This window comes from Enhydra lutris, unplaced genomic scaffold, assembly GCF_002288905.1.
Source record: "Enhydra lutris kenyoni isolate GAN:26980312 unplaced genomic scaffold, ASM228890v2 scaffoldscaffold10, whole genome shotgun sequence".
NCBI classification, from domain to species: Eukaryota; Metazoa; Chordata; class Mammalia; order Carnivora; family Mustelidae; genus Enhydra; species Enhydra lutris.
Window position 1 is genome coordinate 9,870,741 of NW_019154094.1, and position 24,882 is coordinate 9,895,622.

At 58.0% G+C, this 24,882-nt stretch overlaps 3 protein-coding genes across 5 annotated transcripts; 2 read left to right on the plus strand and 1 right to left on the minus strand.

The window, feature by feature from the left end:
• The first annotated feature begins 269 nt into the window (after window positions 1-269).
• Window positions 270-6,191, plus strand: LOC111144328 (poly(ADP-ribose) polymerase family member 3). Of its 2 annotated transcripts, none has more exons than XM_022498576.1 (11): window positions 270-402; window positions 1,066-1,255; window positions 1,906-2,031; window positions 2,262-2,450; window positions 2,660-2,792; window positions 2,955-3,181; window positions 3,416-3,562; window positions 3,751-3,837; window positions 4,090-4,267; window positions 5,046-5,201; window positions 5,642-6,191. In XM_022498576.1, the coding sequence occupies exons 2-11, from the start codon at window positions 1,073-1,075 to the stop codon at window positions 5,809-5,811; spliced, it is 1,596 nt and encodes a 531-aa protein (XP_022354284.1). In that variant the 5' UTR covers window positions 270-402; window positions 1,066-1,072; the 3' UTR covers window positions 5,812-6,191. The 2 variants fall into 2 exon arrangements, with proteins under 2 accessions (XP_022354284.1, XP_022354285.1); XM_022498577.1 differs by having other exon boundaries at window positions 1,069-1,255.
• A 980-nt stretch (window positions 6,192-7,171) lies between these two features.
• On the minus strand, window positions 7,172-24,088 carry LOC111143879 (poly(rC) binding protein 4). 2 transcript variants are annotated; one of them, XM_022497894.1, is made up of 13 exons: window positions 23,925-24,088; window positions 17,636-17,781; window positions 17,467-17,490; window positions 17,343-17,375; window positions 16,997-17,113; window positions 16,642-16,773; window positions 16,368-16,496; window positions 16,044-16,118; window positions 15,835-15,879; window positions 15,696-15,759; window positions 15,537-15,589; window positions 15,285-15,454; window positions 7,172-7,217 (listed from the first exon to the last, which is right to left on the minus strand). In XM_022497894.1, exons 2-13 carry the CDS (start codon window positions 17,714-17,716, stop codon window positions 7,178-7,180), a joined length of 963 nt encoding a protein of 320 aa, XP_022353602.1. In that variant the 5' UTR covers window positions 17,717-17,781; window positions 23,925-24,088; the 3' UTR covers window positions 7,172-7,177. The 2 variants fall into 2 exon arrangements, with proteins under 2 accessions (XP_022353602.1, XP_022353600.1); XM_022497892.1 differs by lacking the exon at window positions 7,172-7,217 and adding an exon at window positions 13,964-14,859.
• Window positions 12,176-13,267, plus strand: LOC111143880 (G protein-coupled receptor 62). Its single transcript, XM_022497895.1, has one exon. It carries the CDS (start codon window positions 12,176-12,178, stop codon window positions 13,265-13,267), a length of 1,092 nt encoding a protein of 363 aa, XP_022353603.1.
• Window positions 24,089-24,882: the final 794 nt, after the last annotated feature.

The following is a 24,882-nucleotide window of genomic DNA, read 5'->3' on the forward strand; positions in this document are numbered from 1 at the left end:
GAGAAGGGCAGGCAGTGTCTGCAGCTGGGCTCAAGGTCACCGGGCAACGGGCGGACATGTATTGCGTACCTCAGGCCAGACAAGCGGCGCTAAGGACGCGTCAGTCCCCTGGGCTGCTCTGGCTGTATTCTGATCAAGTGTCCACCGGTCCATGGGACAGGCTGTTGGCCTCCGCCTGCCAAGCCTCTGACTCACTTGACTGGTGGCCAGATTACTGGAAAACCACACCCCCACCCCGCCCTGCCCCTGCTTCTATCTCTGGCATTTGTAGGGAAATCACTCTCCAAGTCCTGCCTAAGTTTACAGAGGGTTGCTAGAGAAGGCCCTAGAACTGCAACTGCTGTGGGGGTCCTGATACTACACCTGTGGCTGCCATCTCTCCCAGGTCCCTGCTTCTCTTAGGTGAGTGCTCTGTGATCCTACCTACAGCCCTCTGCAGGGCAGGGCAGGGCAGGGCAGGGCAGGGCAGGACCAGGTGTGACTGGTACTTGCCCTAGGGCAGTTCAAGGCCACTGGTCTCAGACCCTAACTGGCACCCCAGAACTTTTGGACCCCTTGGGAAGGGTTTCTGGGCCACTGGGTACCAAGTTCTAGAGGGACAGATCTGCCCAGGAGTGTGGCTCTTGGGAGTGGCTGTCCACTCTCCTCCATAGTTGGGATGACTCAGCCCAGTAACCATGCCAGGTCCATCTGAGTCAGCTGAGACAGGGAGGAGCAGGCAGTAACCAGAGGGAGGAGGAGCCCAGAAGCAGGAAGAGGTTCTCTTTTCACTTTCCCTCCCTCTTCAGAACACTGGATTGCTAGAGAGGGTAGGGAACCATTCTTCCTTGCCCCGAGGGCAGACTGGACGGGGGTCCTGGCCTGGGTCATGTGAATGGGGAAAGGGAAAGGGAACTGATGCAGAGAGCTGGTTTTGGTTTTGGTCTGGGTCAGGGAATGGGGAAATGGGAGGCAGTGGGAGGGGGCTGTCACCAAAGGGCAAACCCAGACAGGGGCAAGTTGGTGTTATGCCAGTCAGGTGGGATGCAGAGGCCATGAAGCCTGAGCGTCCCCTCTGTGCCCCAGAAGAGCCATGGCTCCAAAGCGCAAGTCCCAGGTGCCACATGAGGGCCCTGACAAAAAGCAGGGGCGGCAGGGGGCAGAGGAGAAGGACAACTTCCGCTCCACTGCGGAGGCTCTCAGAGCTGCACCCACAGAGAAGCACACAGTTCGAGTGGACCCAGCATGCCCACTCAGCCACAGCCCTGGAACCCAGGTAAGCTGTAGTCTCCATCCAGAGTTGGCACCTACTCCTTCCTAGGTTCAAATACACTCAGACCTGCTCCCCTCCTCACTGGGGCTTGGATCTGGCCAGGTAGCTCAGGGTCCCAAGTAAGCTATGTCCCCCCAAGACCCCAAAGGTCAAGTAGAGCTATGTCCTATCATATCTAGGCAGGTCATTTCTGCTCTTCAGACTCCAGGGCAAGCCCCTGAGCTTCTCTGGCCTCCCCTGCCACACTTAAGGCAGGACTTTGACCCCCTCAGTCTTCCCAGGACTCACCTATATCCCCTAAAGCAGCCCCACAGGGCCATGTCCCCCTAAGATCCCTTGCATGGCAGGGTTGTATTCCTGTGAGACGCCCAGGGCAGAACCAATGTCTCCTTCTGACTCCCTAATATAGGGCACACCCACGTCCTTCTAGAACTCCCCCCAACTGCCTGAATTTAATCATGTCCCCTCAGATCAGGTCCCCCAGGGCAGAACCATGACACCCTCAAGCCTTCCCTGACAGAGACTTCTCTGATGCCCTCAGTGCCACCTGACTCCTGTAAGCATCAGACCCCTGTCTGTGTGCAGGCAGGTACCCTGTCCCACCCAAGGGCAGCCCAAGCGGGCCTGCCCTCCCCACGCCCCTCTGGCCCTAGGTGCATGAAGACTATGCCTGCACCCTCAACCAGACCAACATTGGAAGCAACAACAACAAGTTCTACATCATCCAGCTGCTGGAAGAGGGTGACCGCTTCGCCTGCTGGAACCGCTGGGGCCGTGTGGTAAGTGCCGCCACCTTCCTCCCCTGTACTCTCCTTCTCCCCACCTCTCCCTGCTCGACACATGCGCCCTGCTCCCCAGTGTCTCCACAGCTTATTTGGCTGCTGACTGTACACCCTTTCCACCTATGACTGCCCCAGAGGCTCTTGGCACGGGGCCCCGCCGAGCAGAGGCCCGCCAGTGCTCATAGCCAGCCGGTGGCAGGCACACCCCTGAAGGCTGTTGGTTGCAGGGAGAGGTGGGCCAGTCAAAGCTCAGCTACTTCACGTTACTGGAGGATGCAAAGAAGGACTTTGAGAAGAAATTTCGCAACAAGACCAAGAACAGCTGGGCGGAGCGGGACCACTTTGTGGCCCACCCGGGCAAGTACACGCTCATCGAAGTGCAGGGAGACGATGAGGCCCAGGAAGCCGTGGTGAAGGTGACATGGCCAGGAGGGTGGCAGGGCCTGGGACAAAGGAGGGGACTGGAAGGAGAGACCCAGCCAGTTAGCTTCTACCACTATCCAGTTGTGTGACCTTAGGCACAGACCTCCCCTCTCTGGCCTCAATCTGACCGATCTTTCTCTCATGCCAGGCTCTGCTCTGGCTATGCCCAGCAGCTCCCACCATCCGTGACCTCTCCCCCTAGGTGGACGGAGGCCCAGTGAGGAGCGTGGTGCAACGTGTGCAGCCCTGCTCCCTGGATGCAGCCACACAGAAGCTCATCACCAACATCTTCAGCAAGGACATGTTCAAGAATGCCATGACCCTCATGAACCTGGGTGAGGGAAGAGGGGCCAGGCAGGGTGGCGGGGGGGGTCCTGGGGGACCCGATCTGAGGGGACATGATTAAACTCAGGCAGTTGGGGCCAGGCAGGGCGGCGGTGGGGGAGCAGGGCTGCAGGGCTGAGTGTCCCCCCGCTATCTGCCCACCCCACCCCCAGATGTGAAGAAGATGCCCCTAGGGAAGCTGAGCAAGCAGCAGATCGCACGGGGCTTCAAGGCTTTGGAGGCCCTGGAGGCTGCACTGCAAGCCCCGGCGGATGGTGGCCTCAGCCTGGAGGAGCTGTCCTCCCACTTCTACACCGTCATCCCCCACAACTTCGGCCGCAACCGGCCCCCACCCATCAACTCCCCTGAGCTCCTGCAGGCCAAGAAGGACATGCTGCTGGTGAGGCTTGGGGGGTGGGGCAGGCAGTGGGGCAGATGGACAGATGGTCAAGAAGGCCCAGGGAGGTGGATGGAATGGGTAGCCGGAAGGACAAGGGAGGGGAAGGCCAGACTGATGGATGGGGTGGGGTGCACAGGCGGACAGACAGGTGGGGTGGCCACCATCCCAGTCGTGTGGGAGGGAGGATGCTGGCAGTCACATGGACCCACAAGCTTCCTGGGCCCATCACTCTAGGTGCTGGCGGACATCGAGCTGGCCCAGACCCTGCAGGCAACCCCCGAGGAGGAGAAGGTGGAGGAGGTCCCACACCCACTGGACAGAGACTATCACCTCCTAAAGTGCCAGCTCGAGCTGCTGGACCCAGAGGCACCCGAGTACAAGGTGGGCCCTTCCCCCAGAGTCACTGTCCCTCTACCCATCCGCCCTCCCGGTATGCAGGGGAACTGCCTGCCCTTGGCCTTCTCTCCCTATGCCCGCAGGGCCTGAGGAGAGCTCTGGGACCAGAGGTGACAGTGGGGTCTGTCCACACATCTCCCTCCCTTGGCAGCCAGCTTCTGCTTTTCCTGCAGGTGATCCGTACCTACCTAGAGCAGACTGGCAACAGCTACAGGTGCCCGGCTCTTCAACACGTTTGGAGAGTGAACCGAGAAGGGGAGGTGAGGGAGAGTCCCCGCCAACACATTTTCCTCACTACCTGCCCCTTACGGAGATGACCTTGGCTTATATGCCCATCAGCATGTCGGGCTGGCAACTCATCAGCTTCCTCCAGGCCCAGGTCTTCTTGTGCACGCGTGTGTGAGTGTGTGTGATTGGCAGGAGGGGCCCTGGGCCTCAGTCACACACACAGCAGTTCAGGGAGAAGCACCTGAGCTTAGATAGCGTGACCCTCCCTGTTCCCCCCTCCCAAGGGAGACAGGTTCCAGGCCCACTCCAAGCTGGGCAACCGGAAGCTACTATGGCATGGCACCAACGTGGCCATGGTGGCCGCCATCCTCACCAGTGGGCTCCGTATCATGCCTCATTCCGGCGGCCGTGTTGGCAAGGGCATCTATTTCGCCTCAGAGAACAGCAAGTCTGCCGGCTACGGTGAGGTTATCCCACAGGGCCAAAACCCCAGCCAGCATGGAACACAAGGGAGGACTAGCACTTATGCAACTCACAGTGGATCCAGGAGAGGAATCTTTGAGTGGCTTGACCAGAGTGCTCAGCGGGGCATCCTGGGGACTGGGGGCGGGGCGGGGCGGGGCGGGGGACTCAGAGGAAGTGCAGCTGCACAGAGACAGGTGAGATGCCAGGATGAGCATGCCAGCCACAGGTGGGGGTGAGAAGGGGTGGTGAAAGAGGAGGCTTGGAGGTCAAGGAGCTAGGAGGTGACACAAAGCCTGGGGGTGCTACAGCAGGTCAGGACCTCTGCGCACAGCCTGATGATAAAGATCTGAGATATTGCCTGGGGTGTGCGGGAGCAAGGGTGCAGGACTGATGTTCTAGGGTATCCAAGGTTGCCTAAGACCAAAGGGTCCACCAGGAGGGAAGAGGAGCCTAAGAAGGAGTAGAGGGTGGTCTTGGGAGAGCCAGTGCAAGAGGGGTCCCAGGGTAGGGGGTGGAAGATGCCACTGGAAAACTCAGCAGAACATGGCAGAGAGAAAAGACCTTGGATTTGGTCACTGGGAGCCACTGCTGACTTTGGAGTGGGGGGCAGGGGCTGCAGCCAGAGCAAGGGGGTGTTTTTAAGGCTGCAGGAAGAGTGGACGCTTTCTGGACTGGGTCAACAAAGCCAGAGGAAATAATAACTCAGCAAAGCGGGGGCCAGGGAGGCAGGTAGGAGGGCCAAGCTCCCCATGCTGAGCTTCCCTGGGTCCCCCAGTTACTGGCATGTCCTGTGGAGCCCACCAACTTGGCTACATGTTCCTGGGGGAGGTGGCACTGGGCAGAGAGCACCACATCACCGTCGATGACCCCAGCTTGAAACAGCCACCCCCTGGCTTCGACAGTGTCATTGCCCGAGGCCACACAGAGCCTGGTGAGTCCCGAAAACCTGGACGGGCCTGAGGATAAAGGCCTGGGGCTGAGCTAGGGGACTGGGACGCCTTCAGGAAGGAGGTGGGCAGGGAGGGGACTGTGGAGAGGGGAGAAAGAAGCAGACTTCCTTACTAGCCATTTACTTTATGGCTGGACAAACATTTGATGCTTCAACATATCACTCCTGGGCATCCAGGAGGGCTTCAAAGAAAAGGTGTCAATCACTGAGCATTAAAAGGTAAGTAGACATTTCCCTGGCAGAGAAATGGGGCAGATATTCCTGGCAGAAGGCCCAGCCTATGTGGTGGTCTGGAGGTTGCAAGGTGGGAATGAGCAGGTATTCCCCGTGGCAGAAATGGATAGCATAAGGGGCACAACTTACTGGTAAAGCCAAGGATTAGGGACCCTTGAGTCACCCATGGCCCTTGCTGTGCCTTGCAGATCCAACCCAGGACACCGAGCTGGAGCTGGATGGTCAGCGAGTAGTGGTGCCCCAGGGCCGGCCTGCGCTCTGTGCAGAGTTCAGCAGCTCCCAATTCTCCCAGAGCGAGTATCTCATCTACCAGGACAGCCAGTGTCACCTACGCTACCTGCTGGAGGTTCGCCTCTGAGCTCTCTGCCTAGTCCTGTCCCTGGGGTCTGCTGGCAGCTAAACTATCAGCCTTAACCTTCCTGCCCATCCTTGGTGCCTCCAGGTCTCCCTTTTGTGTCCCAGACAATGATCCCTTCCCCAGTCCTTGCTAGCCCTGGCATTGCCATGGCCCCAGATTCTCGCCTCCTAAGGTCATGGGCGTGATGGACTGCCGTTATTACTGGGGCACAGATATAGCCACCCGTTCAAGGTAGAGGAGCACAGGCTGAGAGTGGATGGAATCCCACATCACCTGGGCTGTCCACCTTGACCCAGATCATCTGTCTGAGAGGTGCGAGCACCAGAGGAGGCTGAACTTCAAGCATATATAGCAAGTTTATTAAATATTATATCCACTCACTCCCTGACCTCCGCTTGTCTGTGCCACAGCTGCAGTAGACATGGGCTTCCTTCTCTCACTGGGGACCCACCACAACACACAGCAGCCCCAGCCCCACTCTAGGGAGCGAGCAATCACAAGGGTGATGTGGGACATGGACAAAACACACACACACACACACACACACACACACACGTCCATCTACGTCCATGTCTGCAACACCTGGCCTCCTGATCATTGAACCTTCAAAGGGGACGCTGACCAGTTCAGAACTATTGGATATTTGGGGACCCACCTGGTGATTCCGCCTTTTAGCCCAGACACAGCCTGGCAAATCAAACATTCTTCAGGTCTTGGCACCGAACACCCACATGTATCTTATATGCAACTGTTATTAACAAGTTTGGCATATAGCCAAGTGGTACCACTCTACAATCATGACAGGCACGCCAGCCACCCTCTCCCAGGTAACCCTATCCCCAAATGGGGGTACGGGTGCTAGAGAGCAGATCCAGGTCCCATCTGGGATCACACACTGCACTTAGTTGTCATGCCTCTTGTGTCTCCTTCAGTCTAAAACCATTCTTGGCCCTTCTTTTCCCTTCATAACTTTGACATTCTTGATACGAGAGGGGACAGACTAGTTGTAGAGAATATCTCGAGATTTGGGTTTGTCTGGTGTTTGGTCATGGTCAGTTTCGCGCATTGCATTTTGGGCAGGAATGTGACCTACGTGATGTGTCTTTGGGGCATTATACCCACGGGGACAAGTCCCATTCTCGGTGGTGTTAATTTCTTTCTTTTTTTTTTTTTTTTAAGGTTTTTTTTTTTTTTTTTACAGAGAGAGATCACAAGCAGGCAGAGAGGCAGGCAGAGAGAGAGGAGGAAGCAGGCTCCCTGCTGAGCAGAAAGCCCGATATGGGGCTCGATCCCAGGACTCTGAGATCATGACCTGAGCCGAAGGCAGTGGCTTAACCCACTGAGCCACCCAGGTGCCCCGGTGGTGTTAATTTCGATCTCTCGTGGCATCCACCAGCTGTCTCCACCTGAAAGTCAACCGTTTTTCCTGTTTGTAATGAATCCGTAAACCGTGGGAAAATATTTTGAGATGTAAGTGCCCCGTCCTTCCTGGATTTTCACCCATTGGCTTTAATATCCATCGATGATTTTTAACTGAAATAGACGACTTAAATCAATTTTTGCTAAGATGGTTGCAAACGGTAGTTACCTAACTCCCTCATCTCTTTTATATTCATTAATCACTATCCCCTTTCTTCATTACCCATATGGACTTGTGGATTCTTATGCAATGGGTTATAATCCATTACTGTAATTATTCTGATCTTCAAAATCTCCCAGATTTTGCCAGCAGAAGGTTTTTTGCGCTGACTCTCATATCTACATCATTTTTTGAGCACTTCCTTCCTTTCTGGCATCACAAAATGTTCCAGGCTCATCTCATGCAAACCTGAAATCAGCCATTTCTCCAAGGAGCCCTGGTTCCCTAGAGCAGGAAATGGTATTTAACATCCAAGATTTGGACAGTAGGTACGTTCCTTGGTACTGCGGTGTCATTGCTTTCAAGGCCTTATAGCAAAGAGAGCTAGGAAATACGTATATGTAAATAAAGGAACACATCTATCCATGTCTATTTCTCCAATTCCAGTCCAACACAGAGTTCTTCCATTCTCCCCCAAATGTATACTTAAAATGCCTCCTTTCTGTCACAGGAACAACCTTGGTTTCCATCAACCTTAATTATATTTACTTACTGCTTAATCCCACACACAAAGGAGTTTCGGAATTGCTACATCCATACCATTGTGAAAACCGAAGTTTATAAGCTGAGCTCATGATGTACTGAATCTTTCTTAAGACTTATCTTTTAAGCTGAAGGTCAATGGTCAACGGCGCAGTTTGGGCACAAGTTCAAATGTTACTTGGATGGGCCATTTATTTCTCTTCAGTATGGTTGCTCTACACTTGAAATATAGGGAGGTTCATTTGTTTCTGTTTATAATTAACTCTTAGGGGGTTTTCCTCGTCTTCTTTGATGGGTTTTTTTCAATACATAGAACATTGACATAGTTCCAGAAAGTCTAATCTTTCGGACAGAAACGTGTGCTCACAAGAGTGTCCTTCTCTAGCCTTTCACTCCATTCCCACCCACCTGCTGTAGTTTCCGGTTTATCCTTCCCACATTTCTTTTTTTTTTTTTTAATCCTTCCCGCATTTCTTTGTGCAAATTAGAACAAAACAACAACAATGATGACAACAACAAAACACCAAAACAAAACAAAAGCAAAAAGCCAAAAAACAAAAGCTACAAAATGTCCTATTATCGCCCCCGTTTTTAACTTAGTTGGAATACTTCAGAGGGAGTGTGAACTCTCCACCCTACCATAGTCTCCATCCCTCCCTATCGCCTTCCCCCAGTCAATTCTTCTCATTTGCTATTCCCACTTGGTCCTGCTGAGCCCTCCCCAGGCCCCGGGGGCTCAGGCACTGTCCCAGGTCTGCAAGCCCAGCTGGGCAGAGAGAAGAGGAAAATGGGAAGGCATTGGATTTCCCCTTATTCTGAACTAAGACCTCAGAAATCCAGCTTCACCTCCTAGAGACGAAAGCCCACATTTAAGTTGTGGCCAAGCACAGAAATGGTGCCTGTGTAGACATAGCCCAGGAAGCAAGTGACCTGGGTTCCAGGTACAACTCAGCTGTGTGATCTGGGACACATTCCTTACCTCTCTGGGCACCAGCTTTCTCATCTGAATAATGGAGAATTGGACCAGGCCCTTCAAATTCCGGCAGGAAATGAGTCAAATCTGGAGGCCCATGCCCTGGTGGCTACCACCTAGCTCTGTACAATGCTGATCGTGTGCCCGGGGTGGGTTCTAGGGGCCCAAAGACAAAATCCCGGCTCTCGGGCACCTACAGGCAGGGACAGCAGGCTCTAAACAAGCATGTGCAGAGAGCAGAAATTCACTGAGTGGGGAAAGTGCCCCGAAGAAAAAGAAAGCAAGGTAAGGAATTAGTGATGGGAAGGTGGGGGCATTTTAGGAAAGATGGTCCCCAATGGCCTCCTCTCTCAAGCAGCACCCTGAATTAGGTGAGGGACCAACAAGTCCCGGACAGATCTGAGGGAAGCGTGTTCTGACAGAGGAAACAGCACACATGGGAAGATCCTGAAGGGGAGACCAGTTTGATCTACTGGAGGACCAGCAAGATGACTGCTATGGCTTGGAAGTACGGTCAGCAAGGACTATGAGGTCAGAGGGGTGGAGAGAAGGCCACCTGAGCACCGAGGAGCTGAGAGTCTAATCTGATGATGGGAAGTTCTTAGAGGGATGACAGCAGGGTCATGACACGAAAGGATTTGTTTTTAGAGGGAACCACTTTAGCTACTCTGTGGAGAGTGGACTGGAGGGTGTGTCAGTCAAGATCCAGTCAGTGGGGAGGTGGGTGGGGGATGGGGTAGCTGGTTGATGGGCATGGAGGAGGGCACGTGATGTAATGAGCACTGAGTGTTACATGCAAATGATGAATCATTGAACTCTACCTCTGAAGTTAATAACACACCATATGTTAATTAACTGAATTTAAATAAAATACATATTTTTTAAAAATCTGGTGAGCAAAGCTGAAATCACCCTCGGGATTCCAGACAAGGGGAATCTGATAGAGGAGAGAAACTGAGCTATCAAAGGGGATGATGGGATGAGCCAAAGATTAGCAAAGATTAGCTGCTACCACCCTTGGGCTAGAAGGATAACGGAAGGCAATGGTATTCCACTGTGCAGAGGCCTGGGTCTCCCTGCAGACCCCTAGCCACAGAGGGGGCTGCCCGAAGGAAAGAGAGGCTGTCCTCCGCAGAGGTAGACCCAGAGCCCCAGGCTGAGCATGAGAGGGAGAATACCTTGGCTTCCTCCCTCCTTCCACCTTCCAGTCTTCCGCTGGTAACTTCTATTGGCTGAATATGCCCAAAAACCAATGGCAAAGGAACCTGGGAAGTACAGTTCCCTGGAAGGCGGAGCACTGGGGAAGACTGGGGAAGGGTCTGGGGACAAACAGGCAAATGATCAGAACAAGGTGCAGAAGCAGAGGCCAGGAGACCAGTTGGGAGGATGCTGAAGTGGGTCAGTGTGAGGTGCTGGTGGCTGGGACCATGGGAGTTGTGGTAGAGCGACGTGACCGGATTCACAGATACTGATGGATTGGGTGTGGGGCCTGGGGGAAGGGAGGCATCCGTAAAAACTTCTGAGATGGAGTTTGCTGAGCTGGGGGAGACCGCCAGGAGCACGTTGGGGAGGGCTCAAGAGTCATGGTTCTGTTTTGGACATGGGACATTTACGGGGCCCGATAGTCAAAGTACTAAGGGAGACGATGGAGAGCCTGGGGAGAGAAAGGAGCTTCAGATACAAGCCAAGCCATCAGGGTATAGGTGGGGTGTTGACAAGAGACTGGGTGACTTCACCGAGCATATGCCCCATTGGAGTCACATGGCTTTCCCTGAGCCAACCACATTGGCTGTGGAGGATGTCGTACACGGACTGCCCAGGACTGGGTTCTGTGCCTTATCAGGAGAACGGAGGGTAGGGATCTTGCCCACCCAAATCATAAGCTCTGAGCGTTGGGGTGGGTGGTTTCCTAAAGAAAACTCAGGGTGCTCCTAGCAGAAGGGGACTGGTTTGCTAACAGCAAAAAGAATACCAAACAAAACACAGCAGTCAAGGGGCACCTGACTGGTTCAGTAGGTAGAGCATGTGATTCTTGTCCTCAGGATTATGGGTTCAAGCCCCATGTTGGTTATAGAGCCCACTTTAGATAGATAGATAGGTAGGTAGATAGATAAAAAGTACTCAGCAAGACATTAAAAAAACAGCAGTTTGAGATGGTTAACTACACGTAGCATGGTGGGCATTTTGTAATGTATAGAATTGTCGAATCACTATGTTGTACACCCAAAGTTATCTGTAATATTGTATGTCAACCATACATCAATTAAAACAAAAACTGTGGGCTGCCTGGGTGGTTCAGTCAGTTAAACGTCTGTCTATCCCAGGACCCTGGCCATGATCCCGGGGTCCTGGGATGGAACCCCATGACAGGCTCCCTGCTCAGCGGGGAATCTGCTTCTCCCTCTGCCTCTGACCCTCACTGCCCCCCGCCCCCCGCTTGTGTTCCAGCTCTCTAGCAAATAAATCAATAAAATCTTTAACAAAATAGAAAACAGCTGTTTCCCCAAAGCCTACTTTCATTAACTCTACACGGTATCTTGAAGCACCTATTCTGTGCCAAGCTAATCCGGGTTGAGAGCCTACTATGCGTCAAGGCCTATGATTTTTTTTTTCCCCTCACCTTACCTAATTTCCTCTCTGAGACAACTAGCCCTCCTGGAGCCCTCCCTGCTTCAGCACTTGTCTCGCTGGTACCTCAGTTTCCCCTCAGGACAAAGGCTGAATGATCTGATTACTCCCACTGATGGAGATGAGAGGGGAGAGCATGTGGGGGGCTACTTCCCACCCCAGGGAAAGACAGAGCAGGGTGGGGCAGACTCCAAAGCCCACATTCTGATGTCCTCAGACTAGACTCCAGCCTGTGCCTGCTCTGGGCCCCCCTCCAGAGGCACCCGAAGCACTTCCACAGCACAGCCTCCCACCAGCAGCTGGCAGCTGCTAGGACCCAGGGGGCTGGTGCCAGGCCCTGCCCCTCCCTTGCCAGCTCTGTGTGTCTCTAAAGGGCAACAGCAGAGTGTCAGCCAGTACCATCTCCAGCAGAGACTGAGTTGCCGGGACAGAGGAGAGAGCTGAAGTCCCAGCCTTGCACCTCTCCATGGGGCCAGCCAAGCCCCTGTGAGAGGATGGCAGCCTGGGCAACGGAGCCAGCGCGGCGGCTGCCTCCGAGGCGAAGGGCCAGAGGAGCAAGGGACAGGTGATGGGAAGGGGGGAGGGCAGATGCTCCGTTTCCCTCTCTGCAACCCAGCACGGGGTGAAGCCTGAGCGCTCGAATGGCCAACACCACAGGGCTGAACACCTCAGAAATCGCAGGCTCAGTGGGGTTGATCCTGGCGGCCGTCGTGGAGGCAGCAGCCCTGCTGGGCAACGGCGCGCTGCTGGTCGTGGTGCTGCGCACGCCGGGACTGCGCGACGCGCTCTACCTGGTGCACCTGTGCGTCGTGGACCTGCTGGCGGCCGCCTCCATCATGCCGCTGGGCCTGCTGGCCGCGCCGCCGCCCGGGCTGGGCCGCGTGCGCCTGGGCCCCGCACCGTGCCGCGCGGCGCGCTTCCTCTCCGCGGCGCTATTGCCCGCCTGCACGCTCGGGGTGGCGGCGCTCGGCCTGGCGCGCTACCGCCTCATAGTGCACCCGCTGCGGCCCGGCGCGCGGCCTCCGCCCGGCCTGGTGCTCACCGCTGTGTGGGCCGCCGCGGGGCTGCTGGGCGCGCTCTCCCTGCTCGGGCCGCCGCCCGCGCCGCCCCCGGCCCCCGCGCGCTGCTCGGTCCTAGCGGGCGGCCTCGCGCCCTTCCGGCCGCTCTGGGCGCTGCTGGCCTTCGCGCTGCCCGCCCTCCTGCTGCTCGGCGCCTACAGTGGCATCTTTCTCGTGGCGCGCCGCGCGGCCCTGCGGCCCCCGCGGCCCGCGCGCTTCTCCCGGCCGCGCTCCGACTCTCTGGATAGTCGCCTCTCCATCCTGCCGCCGCTCCGGCCTCGCCTGCCTGGGGGCAAAGCCGCCCTGGCCCCGGCGCTGGCCGTGGGCCAGTTTGCAGCCTGCTGGCTGCCTTACGGCTGTGCGTGCCTGGCGCCCGCCGCGCAGGCTGCAGTGGCCGAGGCGCCCGTCACCTGGGTGGCCTACTCGGCCTTCGCGGCTCACCCCTTTCTGTATGGCCTGCTGCAGCGCCCCGTGCGCAGGGCACTAGGTCGCCTCGCCCGTCAGGCACTGCCTGGGCCCCCGAGGGCCTGCGCTCCGCGGACCTGGCACCTGCGGGCGCTTCTGCAGCACCTCCCGGGCAGGTCACAGAGCCCTGCCCTGGGCCCTTCCGAAGCACCAGAACAAGCCCCAGATTTGCCAAGAGGGGAGAGCCTGAGCATGCCAGGGGCCACCTGAGAGGAGATCGGTCTCCCATGCTGAGCTGAGACTGGAGAAAGGATGGTGGTATCAGGAGCCCATCCAACCTCCTACACAGTTCCGGGCAGGTGTCCTGCCTGGATTCCTGGCTCTGGAACCCGGGAAAGGGGGCCTGCAGCCTACCAAGAGGCTTCTGGGAGATAGGAATCCTGGGTTCTGGATCCCTACTCTGCAGAGTCTTGTATACAGACCTCCCTTAGCCAGACGCGTGTTCCCATCTGTATCCTGGACTGTCTCTAAGGGCTCCTTCAGCTTAGGTGGTTTGGACACTCATGGATAGTCCCCAGCCCAAGGAAGGAGAGGAGGTGGGCTGAACCGAGAAGAGGACCCTAAGGGCTTACAGCCAAAGGTATGGACCAAGCAGGGCAAGATCTAGGTAACAGCCACAGCAGGAGGAACCAGTGGAGAGACACTCAGAAGGACTTCCCCAACATCTGCACCAGGAAGAGGTGGGACAAAGATACTGGAACACCTCTGTCAGCCTCTGAAATGCCCAGAAGGCAACTGGATCAGTGCGGTGCCAGAGGCAGGAGGCTGGACAACAGGACAGGGAAGCCCCAGAACTGGCATGTGGAAGGGGCCAAGACCCAATGGTGAATTCACAGATGGGGTCCTCCAGGGACTCGGCTACACCCATTCTCTGGAGTTTTGCCAACACCCACAATGTTTCACAGCTTCCTGGTCTCTGAGAATATTTATTCAAAAACAGGGATTGAAAAAACTGTACAGAGTGTCTGCTGCTGAGAATTCGGCCCCTGCCTCCATGCCACTCCCCCAGCTGCCTGGCAGGGTCCCCTCTTTGGGTTGCCCTCTGCCAAGCCCAGCCAGTCCATTCCAGTCAAAAGGGTATCAGTGGAAGCAGCAGGAATCTACAGGGAGGTGGGGAGAGAAGCATGGCCCCCAGCCACCCCCACCCCCGGCCCTCCTCCCTGATCCCCACAGGGGGGCCAGTAGGCTGGGAAGCCCTAAGGGATGGGGAGTGCATGAGTGACCCTCTGAAGTGGGGGCACTAAGGATGCTCCCTGCATCCAAGCATAGAGCTACAGGGGGTGGAGCCCCATACCCTGGGGCGGCTGCGGCTCCCGGACCCTGGGCCAGAAACTGCTCTCACTCCAAGAGGAGGAACTCCCACAGACCCAGGCTGGGTGGAGGGGTGCATCCATGCGTCTGGGCATTAGTGGCATTTGGGACCCCAGGGTGGAGTCTCCTTGGGCAGGGAGGGTGCAGAGGCAGCCCCCTACCGGTGGTCCTGCCTGCCCCTGCGCCTGTGCCTCAGTCGGCCTCAGTAGGGGGAGAATTTCTGCCGCTCAGCTTTCTTGCTCCCATTGGCTGCTGCCATCTTGGCAGTGTAGGCCGCCAAGCCCGGCGGCGGCCCTGGGGAGGCAGGTGGCAGAGCCAAGAAGGGCACAGGCTTGAGGCCGATGAAGTTGGAGAGGGAGATGGCATAGGGTGTGCCCAGCAGGCCTGGGGGAGCTGTGGGCAGGGCCGTCAGGGGCGGCGAGAAGGGGGCAGGCAGGTCTGTGGGGGCTGAGCCGGGCGTCCCCCCAGAGGTAGACTTGGCCGTTTCTAGACTGGAAAGAGGGATATGGGGGGAGATGAAGGGAACAGTGGAGGTAAGAGAGGGGCAGTAAGGGTAAATATGGGGCAGATTAGATGAGAGGCAAAGAGGAATCAAGAATAATGACATGGTGAGGGGATATTGAGGGGAGGATGGGAATGGCAGAAGAGTAGTGATAAGCAGGTATGGTACTCAGTGAGGGGAGATGGGGGAGGTTGAAACCCGGGGGAAAGAGACAGGGACAAGGGAAAAGAGGACACAAGGGACAGATGTGGAGGAGAAGTTGGGGCCACATGGAGTGGGTAAGGCGAGGGTTCGGGGAGACAGAGGATGTACCCAGACAGAGACAGAGAAGGGAGATCAGCTCTCCCCACCCCCATCGTGCCTTTTACAGGCACTTGAGCCCTGTGACCTGGACCACTCCCACCCCACACTCACCAGGCAGTGATGAGGTACTGGGCCAGGGCGATGGAGACAGGGGAACCAGTGATGGTCACGTGCCTCTCGCCAGCACCTTCCGCTTGGTTCCCGATCTTGATATGTGCCCCTGACATCTGTCGGATCTCACTGATCTTGCTGCCCTGGCGCCCGATCACGCAGCCAATCAGCTGCGGGGAGAGTGGAATTCAACCCTGGGCCAGGCCTAGACCCCAGGAACCACCCCCACAAACCACCCCATCCTCTGCTCACGTCATTGGGAACCAAGAACTCCTGTGAACTGGTCTGTGTGCTGGGATCCAGTCCTAGGAGGGAGGAGAAGAGGGATTGGACATGGCGCTGGGCCTTTCCTGCCTCCCCACGTACACTCCCAGTGGGGTTGCCCCTGCCTCCTTCTGCAGGGCCACTCACCTGGCACCATGCTGGGGGAGGCAAAGGGGACTGCATGGCCTGAAAGCTGCTGGAGCTTGGTGACCTGTGCCAAAGAAGAGGGTCAGGAGTCAGAGGAAGCCTGGTTTCGGAAGGGGTCCCTGGGGCTATGGTTACTCACCTCAGCGGGGGTCACAGCCCCATACTGACCCTGGACGGAAAAGCCCTGTGAGGACAAAGTGGGGGAAAGAGGGTGACTGTGACAAGTCAGAGCAATTTGGCCAATCACTCCTCCCCCCCTGCCAGCCCCCAAGTCCTTCTTCCATCCCTCCCCCACTTCAACCCCCTTCTCCAGGAATGCTTCCTTCCCATCCTACTGTCCCACCTCACCTGGTTGGCAGAGAGAAGGACGGTACCTAAGGACAGGCTCGGATGATATGGGATAGTAGCTCCTTTGGGTGGGGACTGGAAGGCACAAAAGGGGGAGGCCCTATCAGGCCCTTCCCTGGCCCCTCTGACCTCCCCAAGGGCCCTATGTTCCCAAGGCCTTCACTATGACCCCCAGGTAAATGCATCCCAACATTCTGGAGCTCCTAGTCCATCCCTGAAGCCCAGCCTGGCCTCCAGCTGGTGCCACAGGTATAAGGTTAGGGAGCCTGACAAGGCAGGATGGCAGGCCCATCCCCGTCCCCTCTCCCTGCACCAAGGAAGCACCTCCAGGATAACAGCGCAGATCTGGCGCACACACAGGATGATGGCATCAGGCACCCCGGACACGGTGACAGCACGCTCTGTAGAGTTGGGGAGCAGGTCTCCTGCCACCTGTACCTGGGCCCCCGTGGTCTACAAGCAGAGAACAGGGACCACTTCTGGCTACCCTCATAATCCAGGCCAGGGCTGCCCAGGCTTTGAGCTCCCCAGGGGACAGGAAGCCGTAAGTCCGGGGAAGGGTAGGACTCCCTGAGGGTGGTATCCCCCTTCTCCTCACTTCTCGGATCTCCTTGATCTTGGTGCCAGCCTTGCCAATCAGTGAGCCACACTGGCTTGCAGGAATGACGAGGCGCAGGGTCACCGGAGGCCTGGAGACATTCCCACCATTTGCGGGAGCGGCACAAAGGTCCTGGGCAGGAAGACCGTGGTTTGGCTCTCCATGCCCCTGCTGCTCCCCCTCCCATGGAGAACCTGCCTGCTGTGGTGTGAAGGGGAGAAGCCATCCCTAGGTCCTACCCTAATGAAGGAACCTAGCCCACCCTGGGTTTGGCCTTCCCTGCCACCTGCAGCCCCTGTGTGGCGCCCCGGTCCAGGGAATCACTCCCAGCCTCCCAGCCCAGCCAGCCACAGACCTCATCCAGCTTGAAGGCGATCATGGAGACTGCATGGAAGACAGCTGCTGTAGACCCTGTGATGGTGGTGATGCGCTCGGGGCAGGAGCCCTCAGAGATGGTGATCCGGGCGCTGCTCTGCGGGGACACACAACGCCAGGCGGTGGGGCTCCTTCTCCACTTCCTTGCGGGGAACCTGTCTGCCTGCCACCCCACCAGGCCCCAGCCCACCACTGGAAACAGCTACCTTCCAAGGGCACTCATTGGTCATCCCAAATGGTGGAGGGCAGGGAAAAAGGTGGGGCAGGTATCTCCCCTCCCCTCCAAACCAGATGCCCTGGGCAGCTCTCCCAAACTCCAGCCTCACCTGCTCCCGAATTCGCTTTACAGTCTCTCCTTTCTGTGGGAGAAAAAATACAGAATGACTCTTAGCCCCAGCGGTCACTGGGGCCTCAGGTGGAGGTCCGCACAGAATAGAACTGAGCACCTACCTTCCCGATTATGCTGCCAACCTCCTGCAAACAAGACAAGAGCATAGTCAGGGGGGAGTGGTGCCCCAGGCCCAGCCCGGGCCACCAGGATGGGGAATCTAGCCGAGACAGGACACAGGAGCTCACATTCCTGGCCTGCCCTGCCTTGTCGGGCCCCGCCCCCACTCACCTTCCCGTGCATCAGCATCCGCAGGGTGAGGGTGATGCTGAGCTCTGGCTCCTCCTCCAGCCCCGCATCTGAGCTGCTCATCCTGTCAAGCGGGGCTGGGGCCACAGCGGCCTAGGAGTGCGTCCACGGTGCCTGGCGGCTCTGCTCTGGCGGGGGGGGGGGCAGTGGAAGAGGGATTAGAGGGGAGCTCCCATCTCTTTTGGGTCCCCTGCCTTTACATGGGGACCTCAGTGTCAGACTGACCAAATTCCCACAGAAGGGAGACAGCGCAGACCCCCAGTTTCAAGTGTCACCCTGATTGATACCCTTGTGTGCCACTCACTTGCTGTGTGACCCTGGACAACTCATTTTACCCTCCCGAGGCTCCGCTTCCCCCCCCCCCACCCCGCCCCGTCCACAAGAAGAGACTACCAGGTCCTACCCCAAGAGAGTCATGAGAATTAGAACAAGCTGAACACATATGTGGGAGGCAGCCAGTCACCATGGGTCTCCTTCCCTCCTTCCCTTTCCCCATGTACATTGGAAGAAAGAATTAACCTGGAGACCTATGGGAGTCTGGGGTGGGGACTCCTCTCTGACCTCTTAGAAGAGGAGGCCCCTGGAACTGGGCCTTGAAAGCATGATTAAGTTTGAAAAGTTAATTCAAATAAGAAGCACTTGCATCCAGGGACCACAGCCTTCCCCCCACAGCACCCCTCCCCACAAGAACACGGGGTTGCAGCTAGCCAGGAGGCTGGAGCAGCCATGGGGAGCCATGGGGAGGCCTTGAAAGGAGGGTAGAAGTGAAAAGAACAAGGTTCTAGAAGTGTCCTCTTGCCCCAGCCTTCCCCTTGCCTGGCAAAGGCTTGTGGGGAGGGGGGCACAAGGGCGGGGAGCCCCAGGTCTGTGGGGCTGGTCACTAAAGCAGAAGATCCCTGCAGACAGCTGTGAGCAGGGTTCATTCAGCACATAGGGGCGAGGGGGCGTGGTGTCAGGAGACCAGCAGTCTGCACAGGGCTGCTCTCCCGCTGGCTGCAGAGGTAAGAAGTGGCCACATTCCCAGCCTGGAACACTTTCCACTGTACCAGAAACAAGGCCACTGGCTCCTGGTCTCAATTTCCTCACCTATGAAATGGAGAGAATGCTTCCCCTAGGGACTGGGTGATGGGTAAGAAAGGGATTTGGGGGCTGGGAAATGTCAAGGCCGTTAACTGACAGAGGAAGGAGGAGACAGAGATTAGCTTCTGGGATTAACCCAGCCGCCAGCCCTCCCTACCCGACCCCTTTTCATGCCCCAACTTAATCCTGAACCTTAATCCTGCTTGGAAATCCCTCTCCTCCAGTGGCTGTCTCCCACCAAGGCTCAGCTTTGATGGGAGCTAATGAGGGGACCAGAACCCAAGGAAGAAAACGGAGTGGGACCAACTGGTGCCAAAACTAAGCCAAGGCCAAGCCCTAATCCTGCAAATTCCTTCTGCCCAGGAGGGCGTGGGAGCCAAGGATGCGTGTGCCTGCCTAGAGCACTCTGGAGACCTCTGGGCACCTTCTTCTTCAGCCCCCTGCCCTCTCCTGAAATGAAGGTCAAGGGTGTGGAGCACTGTCCAGTCCCCTCTTTGGGACCCCCTTGCTAGCCAGAGCTTGGGCATGAAGTAGGAAGGGGGTGTTCCCAGCCTGGCTTTCTCAGGAAGTCCAAGGAAGCCACTGTATGACATGAAGCCTGTTCCTTCATCTGTACCATTGGGTGACAACGCTGTTCCCTCAAGCCCTAGGTAACTTGTATCCCCAGCACCTGCTCCTCCCTCTGCTTGAGTACTGTCCAGAGGCTCTCCAGAGGTCAGAGGTCAACAGTGGATACAGGGACTGGGCTCTGTGAGCATCCTGGCCAACCTCATGCTGGCTGCCCTTGCAAACATTCCCCCAGCTGCACGCACTTCTTCCAGCAAAGCACTTGTGATGACGTGCTTAGTTTCTGTCCCCCTGGACAGCCAAGCCCGGGAGCCCCTTAGAGCAGCAGCCAAGGCCGCCACCTTCTCCTTGTGTCCCCAGAGCTCAGGCTAAGAGCCAGACGGGAGAAGGTGTTCCGAACATAATGGTTAGCTGAACAGATGAATTCACCAAACAGAAGGGAACCTGATGCCAACAGAGGGTCTCTAACCTGCCCAAGGTCACAGAGAGGTGGGCAATGGTGGGACCAGCATGGTCCTACCTGCTAGCATGGGGCTCTCTACCACAGGCCTCATCTATCTCCCCTTTCTGGCTGTTCCATCTGGGTCTGTCAATCCTCTTCCTGGAGGGAGGTTCTTCAAAGGTGGGGAACAGGCTTTAGTAGTTCCTAAGACCCCTGCCTGGCTAGTACGTGGGGGTCATGTTTGGAAAGGACTGACAACTTGCCCAAAGCCATGGTCTTAATCTCCAGAATATTCTGAGGCTCACGAGCTCCTCTGGAGTAGTAACCAGTGGGAGATCTGACACTGTCCCCATACCATTTCCCCATCGCCTTTGGGGTCGTAAGCCTCAAGGAGAAAAGGGCAAAGGGGCTAGAATGTGGCCAGAACTAGAGTTCCTGCCCTGAATAAGATACCTGGGTCTGCAGCAGAGCCCAATGCCCCGAATTTCATGGTGACCTTGGCCAGGCCTTCCTCTGACCTGGACCTCAGTTTACCCGCCTGTGCTATTTATGTGTATGTGTGGGACTGGAGGGGAGAGGGTGTGTGTGCTGGTGCTGGTCCCTCTGTGTCCTTCCTGCTCTGAAGGACCCTCAAGATCTCCCCTGTTTTTAGGAGAGAACAGGAGTTCCTGACACAGGTCTCCCAAATTATTCTCCTAGGGACCCTAAGAACAAGTAGCCCTATTCGGCATGCTGGCTCCCCTCCTCCCCTCACCAGAGTTCTCAGGGAATCATCTGCTGGTGGGCGCTGGGTCCCCGCTGGGCCACCCACACGGCAGCCACACGTCATGCCACACTGACCTCCAGCTCACCTCTGGGGGTGCCCAGCCCCCTCTGGTCAGCAGGGCTCCCTGGCAGAACACACCAAGCTCAGACCAGGCCTCCGCCTCTGACCTCTGGTGTTCCCTCCTGCTCCCTAGGCCCCCTCCCCAGACCCAGTGCCCACTCCTTCTGTCCCTGGCTTCCTGCCACTTAGGCTGGAGGGGGTGGGGAGGGGGGGTGACAGCTGTGTAAGCGATGGCGGCTGCCCCTTCCTGCCCCTCCCCCCCAGCTGTCTCTCTCTCTCATGACAGCTGCCCAATCAAAGGGCCGGGGGCTTAGCCAGCTCCCCCCCACATGCAGGGATCAAGTGTCCACCCTGGCTTTGTTCTGGAGCAAGAACAATCCGGGGGAGGAGAGGGCTCCTGGGGCTAGGCAACTCAAGTGGACTGGCCCGCCTCTTGGGGGATTCCCTTGGCTCTGCTAGCCAGCTTCTGGACCAACCAGGCCTTATAGACCCACCTGGGGTAGGGAGAAGGTGGCGGGGGATGGTCTCCAAGTTCATCCCCCACCTCATATCCCCCGACATCCCCCTTAGCACCATCAGGCTCCAACCTAGCAGCCTCCTACTCCTAATCCAAAAGCAGCCATGCAGGCCACACCCAGTGATGCTGGGGAATGGCTCAGGACATCAGACGAAGCAGGGTGTGGCAGGAGGTGGACACTGGGCATGGGGAGATCAGCACTGAAGGATCCTGAACTCCGCTGCCTGCTCCCTTCTCTGGGTGTACGCCCCCTTCCTGATTACCCAGGCCTCCACAAGAAGTGCCCTAGTATCCTCCGACCCATGCACCCAGCCTCTCAGCCTTATAGCCTCCCAGGATTCATGCCACCTCTTGGGAGAGTCGGCGGGGAGGAGAGGCCTTCGGGGAGCAGCGTGGGGTCCATGAGTTCCACCCTCTGGTTTCCCGGCCCAAGGCTGTCCTACAGACTCAGTGCGAAGCAGTAAAGGGAAGCGCTGACAAGTTGGCTGGTGCCAGAAATGCCACAGTCTCCTTAGAGCATCATTCAGCAACCCCTCAAGAGTCCTTACAGCCAAGGGAAACTGAGGCAGGCCCAGGCCAGACTGCACTCCAAGAGAAAGGACACAACTTCTTGGTTGTGTCCCCACCCACTGACTGGTACCCATCCCCTCACTGCCTCACCCAACTTGAAAAAGGTCTCTAGCTTCGATTTTCCATGCTGGAGACAGATCATTCTGCCTCTTAACAGCCATCTTTGGCTCCCCAGTACCCAAGGAATAAAGCTTGATCACCACAGACAGGCACTCAAGGTCCCTCATGATCTGGCTCCTGTCAGTTTCTCTTGTCTCATTTCTACCCCTTCCCCCCTACACACCAGGCTGCAAAACACGTCTAGTTCCTCCAGGCCTCTGGGCCTTTGCCCCGGCTCATCCCAGCTTGAAATGCCCATCCTCCTCTGTCAAAATCCTTCTCAAATGCCACCTCCTCTGTGAAGTCTTCCCAGCCTTCCAAGTCAGATATAATCACTCAGGCCTCTGTGCCCCAGCTCAGCTCAAAGGAGCCCTAACAGGCATTTTTCAAGCCTATCTTTCTATTATCCAGGAGGGTAGGAGTTCCTCTAGGAGGGCGGGAGCCAGAACCACGCTCTGTGTGTAGAGAGAAGGGCCTGGAGGCGTTAGGGACCTGAAATGGGCCTGAGGGTCCCAGGAAAGCAGAAAGGATGGTGAGAGAAGATCCAGGGCATGGGGGACCAGCCACATGGGAGATCCAGGATCTGCTGGGACAGAATTCCCAGTTCCCATTCCTCAGTACCCCCAGCCCCTGCTCCTGCTGTTTCTTTGGGTCTAGGGGCTCTGCGGTCATGTCACTGGGGTAGGGGATTTGTGCAGTGCTTTGAGACTCCTAGGGGCCCAGAATGGGTTTCCCCATGTGGAAGCGAGGCTGGAGGAAGAGCTGGGGAGTGGCACGGGTTTCACAAAGTCAGAACCGGAGGCCCAGAGAGGGAGGTGCTTGTTTATAAGGCTACATGAAAGGCAACTGGCGGAGCTGGGAGAACAGGGGTCCACCTGTGTGGCTCAGAGCTCTTTTCTCAAGAGGTCAATGCCATGGGGCAATGGTGATGGAAGCTGGAGGGGAGGGGGGCAGGGATGGGAGCAGGGAGGGTGGACAGAGCCTGTCTGGGGACACAGGGCGGGGCAAAGCCAGCCTCCCTGTGGCCTGGGCCTGCCAGGGTGTGTGGGCCGCCTGCTCCCAGCCCCCCACCCTGAGCATGCAAGAAGAACAATCCCCTTGTGTTTGGGCAGCCTGAGCCTGCATGCTGATGAAGGCTGGGGGGTGGGGGCCGGGATGGGGGTGCTTTGGAGGTTGACGGGACTGCAGGGCCCTGAGGGAGTAGGGGACCTTCAGATGGGAAAAGTAGGGTCCCAGGTGCTGGCCCTGAAGGAATGAGGGTAACCCCAGGAAAGAGTGAAGGCTAGAGCTAAGATTTAAGCTCCTGGAGAGTCCCTGGGGTCTAAGGGCTCTTTGTAGGAGAAGGAGGGCCCTTAGGGACACATGCCCTGTTGGTCCAGCATGAAGGTAAACATTGTGGGTTTGGAGGGGACCAAGAGCCCACATTCTGGGAGGAGGGAATGCAGCTGGCCCTGGGTGCATCCCCTTGAAGACCACTCCCCAGGGTGCTGGAGCCGGGCGGAGCACTGGGTGCCACAGGTCTCAAGATGGCGGGCCTGGGATAGGGAAGTGAGGAGGTGGGCATCTCCCTCTCCTGGCCAGGCAGGCATGAGGGCCAGGCTGAAGTGAGTATCCAGAGACACCCCCTGCCCCCCAGGACTTCAGCTAGAAGCTAGGTCAGAGCTGAGGGGCTGAAGAGTCACAGAGCCTAAGGGACCACTCTGAGTCCCCAACTGTCATCTCCACACACCCCTGGTCTGGAGGTTTGTCTGCCTGCTCCCCCCCCCTCACCCCAACCAAGGACTGCAGAGAATGGGAAGGGGTGTGTGCTGAGCCAGGAACTGCAGGGGAATGGCTGATGGGGATAGAGATGGAGCAGAACCAGAACCCACGGCAGGAGGTCGAGAGAAAAGCAGGTCCAAAGAACAGAAAGAGCAGGTGGGATGTGGGCCTCAAATCTGGGGTCTCGGGTCCAGGAAGGCCCTCCCTGCTGCTGGGGGCTCCTTGGGCAGAGCAGCGCCCCCCACCTGTGCAGGCCTGGGCCCGTGTGGGACAGGGAAGCGTTCCTCTCAGTCTCCCAGTATCCCAAACCGGGACCCCGGCCTGTAGACTCCGGCGCGGGCTCCCCGCCCCCCCCGGCCGAACCCCCAAACTTCGCGGCCCGCGGTGCCCCGCCCGGCCCGCGCCCTACCTCGCTGGGGCTGTCCTGCGGCGGCGGCGGCGGCGGCGGCGGCGGCAGCGGCGGCGCGGCGGCTGGGCCGCTCAGTCCCACATTGTCCCCGGGAGAGGCGGCCGCTCACAACTGCGAGTGACATCAGCTGCGAACAATGAGGGGTTTGACAGGCGCGGAGCCCGGCCGGCCCGGAGCCCGGCTCCGCGCCCCCCCCCCCACCCCCCCCTGGCCCGCCCGGCCCGGCCCCTCCCCGCCCCCTCCCCGGATCCGATTACAGCGCGGCGGGCCCGCCCCAGCCACCCCAGTGCCGCAGCCGCCCGCCCCGCCCCGCGCGCCGCGGTGCGCCCGGAGCGGCGGCCGCTTCCGGGAGGGATGAGGCGACCCTCCCCCGGCAGCTCGTCCCGGCGCCGGGAGCTGGGGGAGAGAGGGGGGTCCCGCCGCCAGCGCCCGCCCAGCCGCGGTCCTCCGGCGCCGCGCCCGGCCGCGAGCCCCTGCGCTCTCCGCCTGACAGAGCCGCCCTCCCGGAGCCTCCGCCGACCCCACGCGCCCCCATCTCGGCCTCCGGCCCGCCGCCAGGCCCCGCGCTGCCCGGCTCCGGCTCGGATCCCTCGGAACCCCGACTTCGGCCCTCCGCCCGGCCGGGTTCCCGGCTCTGCTCGCTTCTGCGCCATCCATCCCCGCGCGGGGCTCTCCCCCAACAAGACCCGCGCCCCTCAGCCACCCACGGCTTCCGCGAAGCCCGGCCCTTGTCCGCCCGGGACAGGTTACCGGACCGGCTGGAGGAGGGGCCTGAGAGCGGTGTGATCTCTTGCACCCCGCCCCGCCATTCTCCCAAAGCTACCCCCAGAATGCCTTTTTGGGGCTAGGGTCGCAAGGGCCGCGGCGCAGTTGTGTACTCGGCTAGAGAATGGGGGGAGTTGTAAGGTCCCCAAGCCTTCTCCCTCCCCCACCGTACCCTTTGGGGAACAGATCTACC